The 16,184-nt window shown below is 53.9% G+C and overlaps 1 protein-coding gene across 1 annotated transcript; it reads right to left on the bottom strand.

The window, feature by feature from the left end:
* Positions 1-71: 71 nt before the first annotated feature.
* LOC120392688 (zinc finger protein 282-like) lies at positions 72-12,616 on the bottom strand. The gene is made up of 6 exons (XM_039517424.1): positions 12,594-12,616; positions 11,357-11,755; positions 10,071-10,197; positions 5,783-5,896; positions 5,424-5,534; positions 72-2,714 (listed from the first exon to the last, which is right to left on the bottom strand). The coding sequence occupies exons 2-6, from the start codon at positions 11,738-11,740 to the stop codon at positions 1,804-1,806; spliced, it is 1,647 nt and encodes a 548-aa protein (XP_039373358.1). The 5' UTR covers positions 11,741-11,755; positions 12,594-12,616; the 3' UTR covers positions 72-1,803.
* Between the last annotated feature and the right edge of the window lie 3,568 nt (positions 12,617-16,184).

Here is a 16,184-nt window from a genome sequence, read left to right on the forward strand (position 1 = left end):
TGCTGCATGCAGGGGCTTAGCCCAGAACCCCCACAGCACCATTGCCATGGGAACCACGGGGGTGGGGGGGGTCCCTTTCTTACTGGCCTGCAACTCTAGATGACACAGGATTGTCTCTGCTTCACTTTCAGGGAACACTGACTAGCAGCAGTGGACACTTCTTGTTGCTGTCATCTCACACGCCCTGGTGTTTTTCTTAACACCCCATTTCTGAGCCCTAGGCTGACCTGCCAATCACCACTTTCACTTCGGAGTAAAAGGAAGGTTCTAATTGTCATGAAGAGCTTTGAAAACACACACACATCTCCATCATTTATTACTTTTAACACCTCAGGATGTTGAAACCAATCTCATGATGGGGGGGGGGGGCATGACATGATTTTTTCAGTGCTTGGCCTTGACAATATTGTTCTCAGTGACTACAAGCGGGAGCTAGTTCAGACCATGCAATTGACAAACTAATTCGGTTGCTAGGAAAGTGCCACAAAAACTTGCAACTCTTAACAGGTACAGCCAAGCATGGGTCAGACATGGGAGCGGGGAAAGGGAGAACAAACTATACAGCGGGGAGAGGAGGAGACTGGCAAGGAGGTAGGACAGAGCTCCAGCCACTGATTCGCCGGACAAGGGCTTCAGAATGGAAACACTGTATTGACAGATTTTGCAAAAAAGGTATTACAAAAACACAACCACAAACCAGCAGCTGACATTACACAGAGAAAGAGACATCTAGTTACAGTCACTCCTTAACAACACTTATTTCTTATATAATTCAACCAATATTTACAAAAGTCTGAAAAACTTGGGTCAGTTATTTCATACATTTAAATAGCTTAGATCAACTGTGAAATATAGTGCCACATGTTTTATTGTATCTTAGAATAATATCCTAGTTCTGATATATCATTAACTAAAACAACCCCTTCCAGGGTTAGCATAAGTTGCTCTCACTTGGGTCACTTACCCTTGTGACCAGTAAAATCACTTTCAGTGGAAGTTCATATGAATGAATCACTGGCACCTTTCCATTGGGCCAAGTCCAAAATAGCGGCTAGAGCCTGCTTGGTAGGTAATTTCACCCCCTCGGGGTGGAATGAGAACAGAGTATCTCTGCAGTCACATCCTCCTCTGGAGTTACTCTGCCACCCAACAGCCTTCATCCACGTCCATCTGTCTCCCACCCGGTCGCCTCTTCTCCAATCCCCTCTAGCGTCCCATTCCAGGACCGTTTCTGCAGCCATTTCTTCCCGCTTGGCTTTTCCTTTTTTTTTTTTGTCCCTTTCCCCACCCCTCCATCACCTCCCCAGCCAAGTTCTTCTCTTCTACTAGACTGACTGGCCTGGTGGCTGGGAATGGTGCCCCCTCCATGCTTCCAGCATTGCAACAAAAGCGGGAGGGAGAAGGGGGGAACGGGGGGGACAATGACCTTGAAAATTCATATCACTCCTATAAATATGCACCAGAAACAGGGTAGGTGGGGAAACACCTGCTAAATGCTGACCCCAGCTGGCAGCCTGGGGAATAGCTCATTTATTCTCTAGGGATGAAGTCCACAAGGCCTATTAAGTCCCATGCAACCCCCACAGGGTTTACGTGGTGCATAGGCCTCATGCTGGCCCCCGGCATGGGGTAGATTTCACCCCAATAGTTACTAAGAGGAACTCCATTTAAACGTCAGGGAAGCAAAGCTTTGTAACATGGCCACAAGGACAGGCCATGGCTTCCGTTCATTTGCCGTTGTGCTACACCTCACATGCTTCCATTTTAAATGCAACAGCCCCTCAGTCCCCACCCAGGGGGGAGCTACTGTTTATTTTCTTTTTTCACACTGAGGAGGGTGGTCTGGGTTCCCGTCTCCAGCTGCTGGGAGCCCTCCAGCGGCTGGGGGTTCCGCGTGTGAATTTTCTGGTGGCAGTTCAGCGACTCCTTGTAGCGGAAGTTCTTCCCACAGACGGGGCACTGGTACGGCGTCTCCCCCGTGTGGACCCGCCAGTGCTTCAGGAGATGATCCCTGCGGATGAAGCTTTTCCCGCACTCCGTGCACTGATACGGGCGCTCTCCGGTGTGGATCCGCTGATGTCGGATCGCTTTGGAGAGGTCCCGGAAGTCCTTGCCACAATACGTACACGTCAAGGGCCCATCGCCCTTCCCCGTATGAAGTTTCTGGTGTAAGATAAGACTCACCTCCAGACTAAAGCTCTCCCTGCACTGAGTGCACGTATAGGGTCTCTCCACCATATGGTTTGCCTGGTGTTTTACGAAGCCGTATTTGAGACTGGAGCTTTTCTCTGGCTCAGGACGCTTAGGGGGTTTTGCACGGACGGGCGCCTGGGTTCTTGGAGGAGTTGTGATTTTGGGTTTCTGTCTAATGTTTTCTCCATGCTCCAGAGAAGTGCAGGCTCCCCCTGATGCATGGATTCTCTGATGTGTGGCAAAAAGCTGTTTGTCTATGAAGCTTTCCCCACACTCGCAGCATATGTACGGCCCCTCTGCTGTGTGTGCTTCCTCAGAGACGTTTTTCATTAAATCTCTTCCACGGCGAGCAGATCGCCTCAGCCCACTGCCAGGAGGGTTTCTCTGCAGCACCGCTGAGCTGGACTGGCTCTCCTTCGTCAATACCTCCTCAGGACTGGAGAAAAGCTCTTCCCAGTCTCCTGGTAACAGGCTAGGAAGATCTAGGTTTGCAGGACCTTCCTCACCACACTGCTGCTCATCTGCCAGAACAGAGAGAACAGAGACATTCACGTCATCCAGTGGCCTAACAAAAGCCTCATTCTGTAAACTCTCTGGGGCAGAGTGTCCTGTTAGGTGTGTGTACGTGCCTAGCACAATGGGGCCTACAGACCTCACTGGCATGCAAATAGACCAAAACATTTCTGATTCACAACTGAAGCCTGAATCTATGGCACCGAGGCCCAGCTAGATGGAGATGGAGGGTTTCTCAGGAGATGAAGCACAATAGATCTTGGAGAATATGGCATTTACCCTGGAAAAGATACAAAATATTTTTGGGGCAGGGCCCCATCTTTGTTCTATGTTAGTACAGCACCTAGCACAATGGGGGTCCTGTTCCACTTCAATGTTTGGCTGTTATCAGACACTGGAAAGAACCACAGAGCCAGGACTATTGCCGACTCAGCAATGTTAGGTGAGAGCTGAAAACATCCCCGATTTCTGCAGAATTTCAGCTTTGATGGGCTAATTTAGCTACAACTAATCATTGTGGACAGTTCTCTGAAGACGTCCATGCAGTGGGCAGCGGCAGTCAAAAAAGCAAACAGGATCATTAAAAAGGGGATAGAGAATAAGATGGAGAATATTTTATTGCCCTTATATAAATCCAGGGTATGCCTACATCTTGAATACTGCGTACAGATGTGGTCTCCTCACCTCAAAAAAGATATATTGGCAGAAAAGGGCAACTAAAATGATTAGGGGGTTGGAATGGGTCCCATACGAGGAAAGATTAAAGAGGCTAGGACTCTTCAGCTTGGAAAAGAGGAGACTAAGGGGGGATATGATAGAGGTCTATAAAAGCATGAGTGATGTGGAGAAAGTAGATAAGGAAAAGTTATTTACTTGTTCCCATAATACAAGAACTAGGGGTCACCAAATGAAATTAATGGGCAGCAGGTTTAAAACAAATAAAAGGAAGTTCTTCACACAGCGCAGTCAACTTGTGGAACTCCTTGCCTGAGGAGGTTGTGAAGGCCAGGACTATAACAGCGTTTAAAAGAGAACTGGATAAATTCATGGAGGTTAAGTCCACTAATGGCTATTAGCCAGGATGGGTAAGAATGGTGTCCCTAGCCTCTGTTTGTCAGAGGGTGGAGATGGATGGCAGGAGAGAGATCACTTGATCATTACCTGTCTGTTCACTCCCTCTGGGGCACCTGGCATTGGCCACTGTTGGGAGACAGGATACTGGGCTAGATGGACCTTTGGTCTGACCCAGTCTGGCCAGTCTTATGTTCTTATGATTTTAAAACTAGTCACAGGTGGGGCTGGGCTGGCAGCATCACTTCTTATTAAAGGTGTCCAACACTTTCCAGTATAACACCCTGTTTTCAGTTGTTTAGAACTTTGCCAAATGTTAATGGTTCAAGCTGAAATGTTCCATGCTGCGTATCTGCCTCAGGCTGAATTTTGTGTGTGGCTAAATTTTCAGCCAAAACAGTTCAGCCATTTATGAGAACAAGGCTAGGGGAAAATATTTTGTTTTTCAGTGTTAAAACCCTAGCAACCTTTCTTTTGAGACGCTCTGGCACTCCCGTGCTTTGGGGCAGGGACTGGAAATTTGGCAGCAAGAGGTGGGTCCTTTGAGCCAGGGATGTGCTTTTTGATGTTCCTGTGAAAATCCACCCAAATCTGGCCAAGTTATAACCCTCTGAAAGTTCTAGATTTGCACATGCTCATTAGACTCTCACAGCTTCACTGATCAGTTAAAATCTGTCCGTGCCACGCGTGCTCCAGACCCTCCTAGCTTGTGTGTGCTGGACTGCGCATGCGCCATCCCCAGTGAGCGACTGAGCATTGCATAAGCCACCTTAACCCCAGCACTTCCTAACCCATGAGTGCTTCACTTCCAACCTTAATGTACTTGTAACTGTGCGTCCCATTATATGTCCAACGTCCCTTTAAACAGGCTTTGCAGGAAGCGCCAGCAAAGGTGCGACTTCCACCCTCCTTCACTTCCATGGGATCCCATCAGCAGAACCCAAGTGTGACAAAGAGCAGTGCTCAGCTGGCCTCTAGATACTTTGAAATACTATTTTATGTGCCCGTGTCTCTCTAGGCTGGATTCTCCACCCCCGACCCATCAGAGAAGACGATCATTGTTCCTGCTTGTAGTCCTGGCTACACCGACTACCCACTCCCACAGGCTGAAGTCCTCTCTCCCCAACTCTGTTACAGCTCTCCATAGCTTTCCTTTCAAGGCTAGGAGCCTCACAGCCTATCCTTTCCCCGGCAATGCAACTCTACTCTTCTAAATCTCCACTCCCCAAGCTTCAGGGATCAGACAGCCTTTAAGCCAAGCAACTCTTGCGGTTCTAGTATCAGGCCTGCCCCCTCATTCGCTGGTTTCCTAGGTTTCTCCAGATTCCTCAGCAGACTCTTTCTTCCCTAACACTCTGACCTGGTATCTGCCTACTACTCCGCCTGCTGACTTCACCCATGGGAAACTCCTCCCCTTTCCCTCCCTCTCACCCATCTCCTTCCCAGGGAGGCTATGATCCATCCAAAGCCCCAGAGCCCACGGCCTCTCTGTTACTGCCCCCTCCCTCACTGCAATCAACCACTCTCAGCCTCCGCACTTCCCTTCGTTGTCTGGGTGCAGACTCAGAGCCTAGATCGACATAGCGCCATCTCTGGTCCACCTCTGACTACGTAGAGCTCTGTGACGCTCTGTGTCTAAAACTCACATGTGCCAAGGACCGTAGGGATCCCTCCCTCTTCTGAGACTCCCTGATTTGCGACAGGCGGCTCCTCGTATTTAGTCCACAAGCTCTCACCGGGAGTAGAAACGGGAGATCCTGTTCATGGGGGAGAGAATTCCGTGTTGTTTTACTAACATCCACTGCGTGCTTTAGAGAAGATTTCAGGAGAGAGATCAACATCAGATTAGAACCAGGGCTAGCTAGAAAAGGCAAAAAGGCCTGACGATAAGGAAAACATTGACAAAACTCATCAGCAGAGCTACGCAGGAAAGACTCGGGCAGATCGCCCCAGGTTTCAACATCTCTCTCTCACTGGTTATGAGGAGTTTTAATCTATTACTCACCCAGGCCGTGATCTGCAGGGATTTGTCTTTCCTCAGAGTCACTCTGATCTCCCACACTGGGCTCCTCCCCTCGTTCAATCCGGGACAGAAGGTCAGGTTTGGAAATGGCAGCGTCTGTATATGGAAATGGATATTGGGGGCAGCAAGTTTTATTCATACGCACAAAGTGCAGGTCAAAATACACAGAGACCCTTAAAATCACTGCCGGCTGCCCCCTTTTGCTGCGAGGGGTGACGGGAACAGGGGCTAAAGAAGATGCTCTCACACCCACAGTCTGAGCAATCACACTCAACTGCCCGCGGCTCGCTCTGCCTGGCGCCAGGAGACGCACCCTGCAGCATGGGGAGGAGAGTAGGAAGCTTTATCTCTGCTTATCTGAACATTTCCTTTCTTCGAGGAACAAGGTTACCAGATTCATTGCAACAGGCACTAGAGCCTGCTTGCAGCTTGGGGGCAGAAGCCGCCTGGTCAGCCCTGCGCATGCAGTTCCCTCCAGTGGAGGTAACTTCCACAGCCAGGCTAATTCCATTCTATTTTCCTATGTTCTAGACCTCCAGGAAAAGGCACAACAATTTCTCCTACTGCAGAGCATGGTAAATTCCACCTAACAACAAACCCGAATCCCTGGAAGTCAATTTCCGTCTCTATTCTGGAGGATGCATTTGTCGGGGGGGGGGGGGGGGATCTTTGGACCTTATTACTCAAAGAATCGCTCAATCTAGGAGTTTCCTTTCAAGGCCAGAAAGGACCCTACTGATCATCCAGTCTGACGCCCCTGTAGAACACAGGCCAGAGAACTTGCCTAAATAATCCCAAGAGCAGAGCTTTAGAAAATAGCCAATCCCAATTTAAAAATTGCCTGTGATAGAGAATCCACCATGACCCTTGGTAAACTGTTCCAGTGGTTCATTATAAACCATATTTAATAATTTGTCCATTATTAAATATTTCCCCCCATGTAGATACTTGTAGACTGTAACCAAGTCACCCCTTATCCTTCTCTTTCTTAAGCTAAATAGACTGAGCTCCTTGAGTCTACCTCTCTCAGGCAGGTTTTCTAATCCTTTAATCGTTCCTGTGGCCCTTCTCTGACCCCTCTCCAATTTATCACCATCCCTCTTGAACAGTGGGCACCAGAACTGGACACAGGATTCCAGCAGCGTTGCACCAGTGCCAAATCCTGAGGTAAATAACTCAGATTCCCCTGTTTCTGCATCCCAGGAAACCTATGTGAACGATGGGAATGTCACTATTCCCCACCCATCCTCCTGGGGGGGAGTCCTTAGGCCATGCAATGTATAGACCAGCGGTCGGCAACCTTTCAGAAGTGCTGTGCCGAGCCTTCAGTTATTCACTCTAATTTAAGGTTTCATGTGCCAGTAATACATTTTAACGTTTTTAGAAGGTCTTTCTATAAGTCTATAATATATAACTAAACTATTGTTGTATGTAAAGTAAATAAGGTTTTTAAAATATTTAAGAAGCTTCATTTAAAATTAAATTAAAATGCAGAGCCCCCCGGACCGGTGGCCAGGACCCAGGCAGGGTGAGTGCCACTGAAAATCAGCTCGCGTGCCGAAGGCAGCACGCGTGCCACAGGTCGCCTACCCCGGTATAGACTGAAAGGGACCATACTGGCACTACTGTTCACCCACGTTAGCATTGCTTGTGGAAGCGTGGGGGCACTCTGAGCGTCAGATGACAGTTCACATTTGTTTATTTTGGTTGGCTGATGTCACCTGACCGTTTTCATGCCCAAAGCAGGGGCTGAAATGACCCCGGCCTGGCCTTGGCTCCTGGGAAGGGCCCGGAGAGTGGGAAGTCCATTCTCCCAGGTAAAAACTTCCCCAGGTGAGAAACGCTGAATGGCCGCCCACCAGGGGAAATAACCACACTTGTCCTTGTAGTGATACTAGGTGAAACTGACTTGTGCACAATAAGGAAACTTCTGGCCTTAGAAAATGGAGACTGAGGTCAGGTAGAAACTAACAAATGATGGGCCAAGAGGCACGTTCCTCCCTCCTGATTCTTCCACAGCCGGGCTGCTGTCCCTCTCCTCACTCCATAACCATCTGCTGGGGAGCAGCGGGGAGGTGGCAAAGCACTGGACAGGCAACACAAGCTGGGAACAATAGCCAGGATGTCAGGGCATGGTGCCCCACAGCAGCCATTGGGGATGACAGCCCAATGCTTTCTCAGCCTTTCAGAAGAGGCAGGAAATCCCTGTCCTCCATTACACCTTCCCAAGGTGCATGAGGCTATACACAGCTATAGCTTGTCTGGGGCAGCTGCAGACCCCGTCAGCAAAACTCCACAATACTCCATTCACTCCTGCCAGGAAGAGTCGATCCTGTTTTGTTTTTTGCTATTTGATTCTTTCCTCTGCTTTAGGCTGCTGGCCTCCCTCTCTCTTTGTAGGGGAGCGTGTGTGCACACACCTAGAGGAATCAGTGTATTTCCATGGCCTGGTCTTTTCTGCATTGCTCTGCCCTGCCGCACACCAGGAAGGTGAGTGTGGAAAACAGCGCTCATTTTATTTATTCATCTTCCCCTTTGGGAACAGGTCCCCATAGGGAGGCGTGCAACTGGGCTCAGATTGCTCTGAAAATACCGCCCGTGACCTCCCTGTCTGCAGAGGCTGGGATTCTTTCTCTCTTCTGAGTCTCTCAAGGAAGGTACTGGCCTGGGGCTTAAGGATGGGAATCCCAGAAGTTCCACTGCGCTCTGTGGCCTGGGATCCACATGGGCAAGTCAGGCCTGGGTTTACTTTGGAAGTGTCAGCCTGGGATACAAGTAAGGATCCAGGTGGGGGAGGAGGGGAGGCTTTAGAGAGATGACAACAGGGGCAAAGCTGGGCTCAGAGGCCCTTTCCTGCACTCTCCGGTGTTGGCAGCATCTGTGCTGTGCCAGTTCCCTCCATCCACAACCTGCGAGGCAGTAGAGCAGGAGGTGGCAGCACAGCTGCAATCAGAGGCACGGCTGCTGGTGCGGGCTCTGGGGACTATGGCAGGATCTCCATGCTGGTTCGCTGCCCTGCTAGCTCCATCCCCAAGGGCCAGTGCTTTCCAATCCTCCCTGCCACCTCGCCCGCCCACGGAAGCTGGGAGCAAGCTGCACTCCGCACCCGGCGCCGGCTGAGCACCCAACAGGACACTTGGGAAGGGAGCGAAGCAGGAGACAGACCTGGCTGTTCCCAGCCTAGCTCCGTCCCCGAAGCCTGGAGCGACAGCAGCCGCTGCAATGCCTCCAAATGGAAAGCAGAGCTGAGGGAACCAGCGCCTCCAAATCCAGCATTGCCCTGGGAAGCAGACAACACACGGAGCCCCGCTGTAGTTAGGGTGACGCAGTCTGTGTTACTGACATCGCCTGTGGCCTGACAGCCCGGAGCCTGGCCACAGGGGCTGACGGCCCTGGTGAGGGACTGGCTGGGGAGAGGGGAGGAAAGTCTGAACCCGGCTGCAGCCCCCTCCAAATCCCTGGCTGGGAGGTGGCTGGGCTTGGACTCTCCCACTCAATCCCTCCCTGGGAGACAGCAGTGGGGTCCCTGGCTATCAGCCCTGGCAGGGGGCTCCAAGCGGGAGCCCCACCCCACCCCCGGGGCTGACAGCCTGAGCTGTGCGCCCAGCACTGGGCTCCATTTCACAGCAGGGAGCCTACCAGCGGTGAAACTGACATTCGTCATGTTTTGTCTGGGCTCCAGCTGTCAGCCCCCGAGCTGGGGGGGCTCAGCCTGAGCCAGAGAGGAAATGTGACTCAGCAGCAGCTGCTGGTAGGCTCCCTGCTGTGAAACCGAGCCCAGCGCCTGGCTCATGGCTGGGGCCGTCAGGCCTGTGGTGGGGAGCTCTAGCTCTCAGCCCTGCATGGCTGTCAGTGCCCCACAATGCACCACTTCAGTCAGTGCAAGCGTTCCTGGTGAGGACACGCACCGCCGGCAGGAGGAGGGGAGCGTGGACACCAATAGCTGATTTCATTATTGTGGTGGCTGAGGACCTAATTTTGTAGTGTAGACGAGCCCTGGGCAAGGTGTGCTAATTGTGGGGGTTCTTTCGTGATGGACACACCCATCCACTGACTATCAATAGGGACTGACAGTGCAGCCTGGATAATTAACTGAACACCCCACTATTGTGTCAAAGTCTCCATATCCCATTATCAGACCCCCTTGCCATCCAGACCCCTGATCCAGCAGGGCGCAATGGAGCTCGTACAGCTCAGACCCTGGGGAAATCTGGCACGTCAGAGACCACAGAGCTTCGAAGAGAGGAACAAAAACCCAACCAGTCTTTACCCAGCGAGATCACAGCCTCGTAGTTGCCCTTCATGATGTGCCTGTAAAGCTCCTTCTGCCATTCGTCCAAGCTCTTCCACTCCTGCTCAGAGAAATTAAACGAGTTGTTGTTGAAAGTCACCGGGACCTGCAATGACAAGGATGACACACTCAGCACCTTCTGCTCCCTGTCTACATGCCAGCCCTTGTTTCCTCCAACACCCTATTCTGCCCCACATTCTGCCCTGTCTGCTCCCTCGGTCGCCATATCCTCTTCTGGATTTTATTGTTCCTCCTCATTCCCACCTGCTGCTCCCCAAGATTGGGCCTGGCTCCCGCCAGCTGTACACAGCTGAAATCCATTCCCCACTGAAGTCTGTGACAAAACTCCCATTGACTTCACTGGGGCCAGGATTTCACCTCATGAGTCCTCGCCTCTTCCTACAGCCGAAGCCTTCTGTATGATTTCCATCGCAGGCCCTTAGGACAGCCTGCTGCCTGCTTCATCCTTTTGTTGGGTCTACTGCAATTGACCCCTGATCCTGCAAAGGGAGGGACATGAGCAGACATGGGACGCATGCAGAGCCCCCCAAACTGCATGAGACTGTGCAGGAGCAAAGGGTCAGCCCACATGGATCTGAGTGCAGGATCAGGACCCCAGATTGTAACTCGCTCAGAGCAGCAGTGTCTCTTACCTATGTGTTGTCAAACACCATGCATACACCAGACACTATGCAGGCTGAGCTGCCTTGGGCACTTTGCACAATCAGTATCCAAAAAAAGATACTTTAGTTGCAAAGTCCTGTTCCAATTAGCTGAGTTGGCTTCTCTGGAGATGTCACACCCTGCATTTAAATCCCCCATTAAATACAGCTATGCCATTGCCACCCACACTGTTACATTTACATTAGAATTCTCCATACAACCAAATACATGAGTCCGATGGGCACAGAAGAGGAAAAGAAACACTGCTGGTTTTCTCTCCGTGGCTGGTTAATGGTCCGTTAGCCTCTTCCCTTTCTCAAATGGTTTGTCACATGATTAGTGAAAGCCTCCCCCCGAGCTAAGAGGTCACATTTCCAAAGGAAGCAATGTTAGAAGCAGAATCCATATATCTTCGAAACGATGGGACAAAGGGAAGCTGCAGAGCAGGTGAGCAGCAAGAATGGGGATGGGAAAACCCACAGTACGACTCCCTTAAAACAAATCTACTTGTGCAGATCATTCTGAGTGTACAAAACGCCCCTTCAGTGTCTGGTACAGGGTCTGGCTTTACATCCCCTCAGCACTAGCTGGGACCTTCTTACCTTGGGGACTTCTCCATTAGCACCAGGGGGGAGTCTCAGGATCCAGAAGTTCCTGTTCTTCAGCAGGTTCTCCATGTTCTCCAGCCTCCTCTGCAGTTGCCCGTACTCCTGGATCAGAGTTCCCAGTGCAGTCCACTTACTCTCCAGCTGGTTCCCGAACTCCACTGCTGTCTTCTCACAACCGACTAGTTTCGTTTCCGCCATCCTCATTCTTCCCTCCAGATTCATCAGTTGTGCTGCCTGAACCTCAACCTTCCTGTCCACAGCTTGGATTTCCGCCACAACCGTAAGGGAAATCTCTGCCGCCTGAAGATCTGCTTCTTCCATAGAAGCTGGTTCGGGGACAGCAAGCGGCTGTTCAAGTGACAGGTCCTGGGACTCCATGTCCCACTGAAGAGCCTGTTTGCAATGACAGACATTGGAAAGGGGGTCACGCTCCCAAGTAGCAGAGTCAGTCACAGAGAGAAACAACAAACGAGCCACGTGCCATGACCCGCTGGGAGTTTCCTGGGTCCAGGTCTTTACTACTATCGGGTCACATTAAAGATGCAGCAATGAGAATGTTAAACTTGAAATCCAATCAAACATGCGTTAAAAGTAATTTCAGTTCCTCTCTCTGGCCCTGAAACCCCACCAATGTTTGTTTTTACAGTTGTATTTTTGATATTTTCCTCTCTCCCCTGGTGCTGTGTGAAAGCCTCCTCACCCCCAACAAGAGGGGAAACAGAAACCGAGTAGCCACAAAGGGCTGTCAAATGCACAAAGCAAATAACCGGGGGAAAAACCCAACCACCCAATTTCCCCTTCTCTCATCTGGGACTGGGAAGAACATTTGGCACCCCACGGAACGGGGGCAGGTAGGAGCTTTTCAGCCAGGTGGCTCTTGACGCTGGCGGAGCCCTTTGGAGCCCTCTGCCCGTGAGGTTTCTCTGCCAGGGCAAGTCTCTCCGGGCTCCAAAGGCGGCGGGAGCAGCCCCGTTCAGAGCATTTGCTGCCATAGAAACACACGAGCGGCGGGCGGGCGGGCGGGCTCTTGTAGCGGATGAAGCCGCAAAGCTCCATTCCCCGCTCCCGGAACCAGGGCGCTGCCCCCAGGGCGAAGCGCCGACGAACACCGGCCCCCGCCCCCCGCGCCTGGCAGGGAACCCCAGGGCGCCCCGGCTCCCGGGCCCAGCGGGAGGAGGATGCTGCCCCCCCCCGGGCAGCCCCTGCCCCCGCGGCCCCCCCGGCCCCCTACCTGCTCGGGCGCCCACTCCGCCATGGCCCTGGGGGGGGATGGTCTAGCCGGAGCCTGCCTGGGAGCGGGGCCGAGCGGCGCGACGGCTCTGGGCTGGCAGCGTCCCAGCACCTCCTCAATAGGGGCTGGGCACCGCGGCCATGCTGAGGCGCAATGCATGCTGGGAGCCCGGCTCGCCGGCCGGGGGGGGGGGGGGGCCGCGCCAGCAGCGCCCCCTGCCGGGGGGAGGGGCGCACGGCACATGGGATTTGCAAAGTATCTAACACGCGGGCTGGTGTCCGCCCGGGGACGGCATCTCTCCGCTCCGCTGTGTGTCATTGACTCGGCACTGCTAACGGGGATTCTCCTTTCACGCCGGGGGCAGGGGACTGGCTTTTGGACACGCATCGTGGCCAAATGTGCCTGGCTTGGTGTGTGACATTTCCCAGAGGAGAGAAAGCCAGGGCTGTGGTGGGGGAGCCCAGGCAGCCTTCCCCGCTATTGCGGAGGGGGGAAGAGTGTGAAGCAGCGGGGGCAGGGCTGGGGGTCCAGAGGGTCTTAATAGTGAGAGGGGATCAACTGGGGCAGCTGATGGCTGGCAGGGCGCCAGGGGGTACCCTTGGGGAGTTGAAGTTTGGGGGTGTCTGGGGCAGCTGGAAATGAGGGGCAGGGGTAGACAGGGCCGGGGGCTGCATTGTTGAAGTTAGGGGTATCTGGAGCGGTGCGGGTGAAAGGGCAGCTCCCTGGGAGGAGTGAGGGGTACCCCGGGGGCGTCTCTCGGGCAGCTGCCGGGGGGACTGCCTGGCAGGGTCACAGGGAAAGTACCCCTGGGGGGCCAGTGGGGGAGCTGGGAGGAAGTGGTACGGGGTCGATGGGGAGCAGCCTGGGGTTCCCTAGAGCAGCAGGCAAAGGTATCAGGGCACCGGGCGGGGGGTACTGGGAAAGCAGCCTGGGGGGTCCCTGGGGCAGCGGGGTATCAGGGCACCGGGCGGGGGTCCCTGGGGTGGGGGGGTACTGGGGGAGCAGCTGGGGGGGGTCCCTGGGGCAGGGGGTACTAGGGGAGCAGCCTGGGGGGGTCCCTGGGGCAGCGGGGTATCAGGGCACCGGGCGGGGGTTCCGGGGGGAGCAGCCTGGGGGGTCCCTGGAGCAGCGGGGTATCAGGGCACCGGGCGGGAGGGAACCCCGGAGCCGAGAAGGGGGTTCCAGGGGCTCCTTGCACCGGCGGCCCAGCACTCGCTTCCCTGCCCCCGCCTACCCCGGCAGCCCCACGGCCCCGGAAGGACGTCGCCGCCCGCAGCGAGGTGAACGCCGCGCGGCAGCGCCCCCTGGCGGCTCGGTGGAGGGACCGCAGGGGGCGGCGGCCGGAGTTGATCTCTGCGCGGCCCGGGAGCTGGCGCAGCTGGGGAAGGTCCGGGGGCTGCAGCCCGGCCCGGCCGCGCCGCGCCCCGCCCCGCCCCGCCCCGAGTGGGGGACAGCGCCCAGGAGAGGGCGCAGGTCACAGACCCTGCGGGACACCCTGAGCTGTGGGGCAGGGCACGGGGGGCGCCCCCTGCAGGGGCTGGCTAGACCCCCCCCCCCCTTACACCTGGCAGGGGCGGGGAGGGGAAGCGGCTGCTCCTCCTCCCCCCAGCAAACACGCCCCGGTGAGCGCCGGGCACCGATGTCCCAGGACCCCTGGCAAGCTGGTGCTGGGCAATGGGGGGATGTGTCCCCGCTGTCACCCTCCCCTGGTGCCAGCCAGTGAGATTCCCCCGCACCCCTGTCTCAAGGCTGACCCCTAGTGGCGGGGGCATTTGCTAGTCCCTCAGCCCCAGGCCGGGGGTGGCAGGCTGTGTCCTACCCTCCGCCCTGGGAAGAGTTTTCAGGGTTCGGCAACAGCAGCTCAACACCAGGCACCTCACCAAAACCAGCCGAGGGGACTGGGACCAGACACCTGGCGCCCCCCTGCCATTCCTAGGCAAGCCGAGGAGCTGGGCCCCCTAGACTGGAACAGAGGGAGAACAGGGTGTGCAGGCCAACGGGGCCATGCGTAACCACAAGCTTTTCAGGAGCACACGCTGGTGCCTCCATTCACACTAAGTCCTAAACTTCAGGTTAATGCACAAGATTCACTTAAGTGTTTCCTACACCTCTAACAGGAGCACTAATAACAGCCCTGCACTAGTGCCTTCCGCACTCACTGCCTCCGTTTCCCCATCTGTGCAATGGGCATATTCACTGACCTCACAATGCTGGGGGTGTTAATTAATAGGCCTGACCCTGAAAATGGGTCTTTCACCTGACAAGCATTGGGAAAGTGCTAGTGAAACTCAGCTTGTGACAGGAGGAGGTTAGAGTGGAGGCAGCAAGTGGGAGGAGTGGAAATAGACCAGTGGAAAAAACAGAGGTGGGCTGGGTTAGTGACGCTCAGTAAGCAAGTTACACAGGTGGCGAATGGAAAGCTTGGCAGAAAGGGGCATGGTACAAAACACAGACGTGCACCTGACTTGAAACCAAGGAAAGACATTTTGTTAGAGGCACCGTGTTCATTCAACTGATATTTACGAGAATGTCTGAATTCCTCCTTGCCCGCATGGCTTGGCTCATTCAGGAGACACCGTCAGGATTTACTGTCACAACCCAGCAGCTCTTTAGGATGTTTACTGGAAAGGGTACTCCGAAACCATGAGCTGCTCGACCACACCGGAGTGACACCCCCTCCATTTATGAATCTGAATGGATTCGGCCCCAAACCAAAGAAGCCTGAGCCTGCCTGCTATCAAGCTCTACCTCACCAGAGGAGGAGCTGGGAGCTGCAGGACTCAGCTCTCTAACTCTGCCCTCCTCCTGGGAGGCTCACCTCTCTCTTCTCCCCCCACCGCCACCCCTGTCCCCTTTGCTCCATTCTCCTCCTCACTGCCACCTTCCTCCCATCCCCCCAGTGCTGCCCCTTCCATGCTTTCTTTACTCCATCCAGCTGCTCACTGCAGGCCTCAGGCCCTCTTGCTCACGCTCTCCACGCTGTGGGTCTAATCCTACAGTGCTGAGCTGTGCCATCAACTCCATTGCAGTCAACAGGAGCGGAGCCCACCAGTATCAGGCTTAGACCGTGCATCTGCCTCCTTCATTCCACCCAGCATAAATCTTCCATTCCAACGGGGCGGGGAGGAAGTCCCGTTCCGTTCCAGCCGCTGGCCCATAGGTAGGAGTGCTGCTCGTGGCATTTCAGCACCACTGGGCTTTTTAGTCTAGTGCTTCCCTCTCCTGGCTCAGTGGGGCAGCAAAATGAGATGGAACCTGTACCCCTTCTGCATATCCACAAGCCAATGAAGAGCTGGCAACACCTCCCAACCTGAGAGCCCCCCCGGGAAAAAGTTCCTATTTATTACCAAAGAGACTTTAAACAGGAGTCAGTTACACATCATGGCCTATGTTCTTCAGCAGTGACAAGTGATTGGGTGGCCACCTCAGTTTTCGGTTGGGCCTACGAGAGATCTGATTTTAAGCAAGTGCCAAGCAGTCACCTTCTGAAAAACCAGACTCAGCAAGGCTTCTCCAGCTGGAGCTCCCAAATTTAGACCCTGTTAAGATCATTTTAAATTTGGAAAGCACTTTGGGCTCTACTGATGAAAA

This window comes from Mauremys reevesii, unplaced genomic scaffold (assembly GCF_016161935.1).
Source record: "Mauremys reevesii isolate NIE-2019 unplaced genomic scaffold, ASM1616193v1 Contig11, whole genome shotgun sequence".
Taxonomy (NCBI): domain Eukaryota; kingdom Metazoa; phylum Chordata; order Testudines; family Geoemydidae; genus Mauremys; species Mauremys reevesii.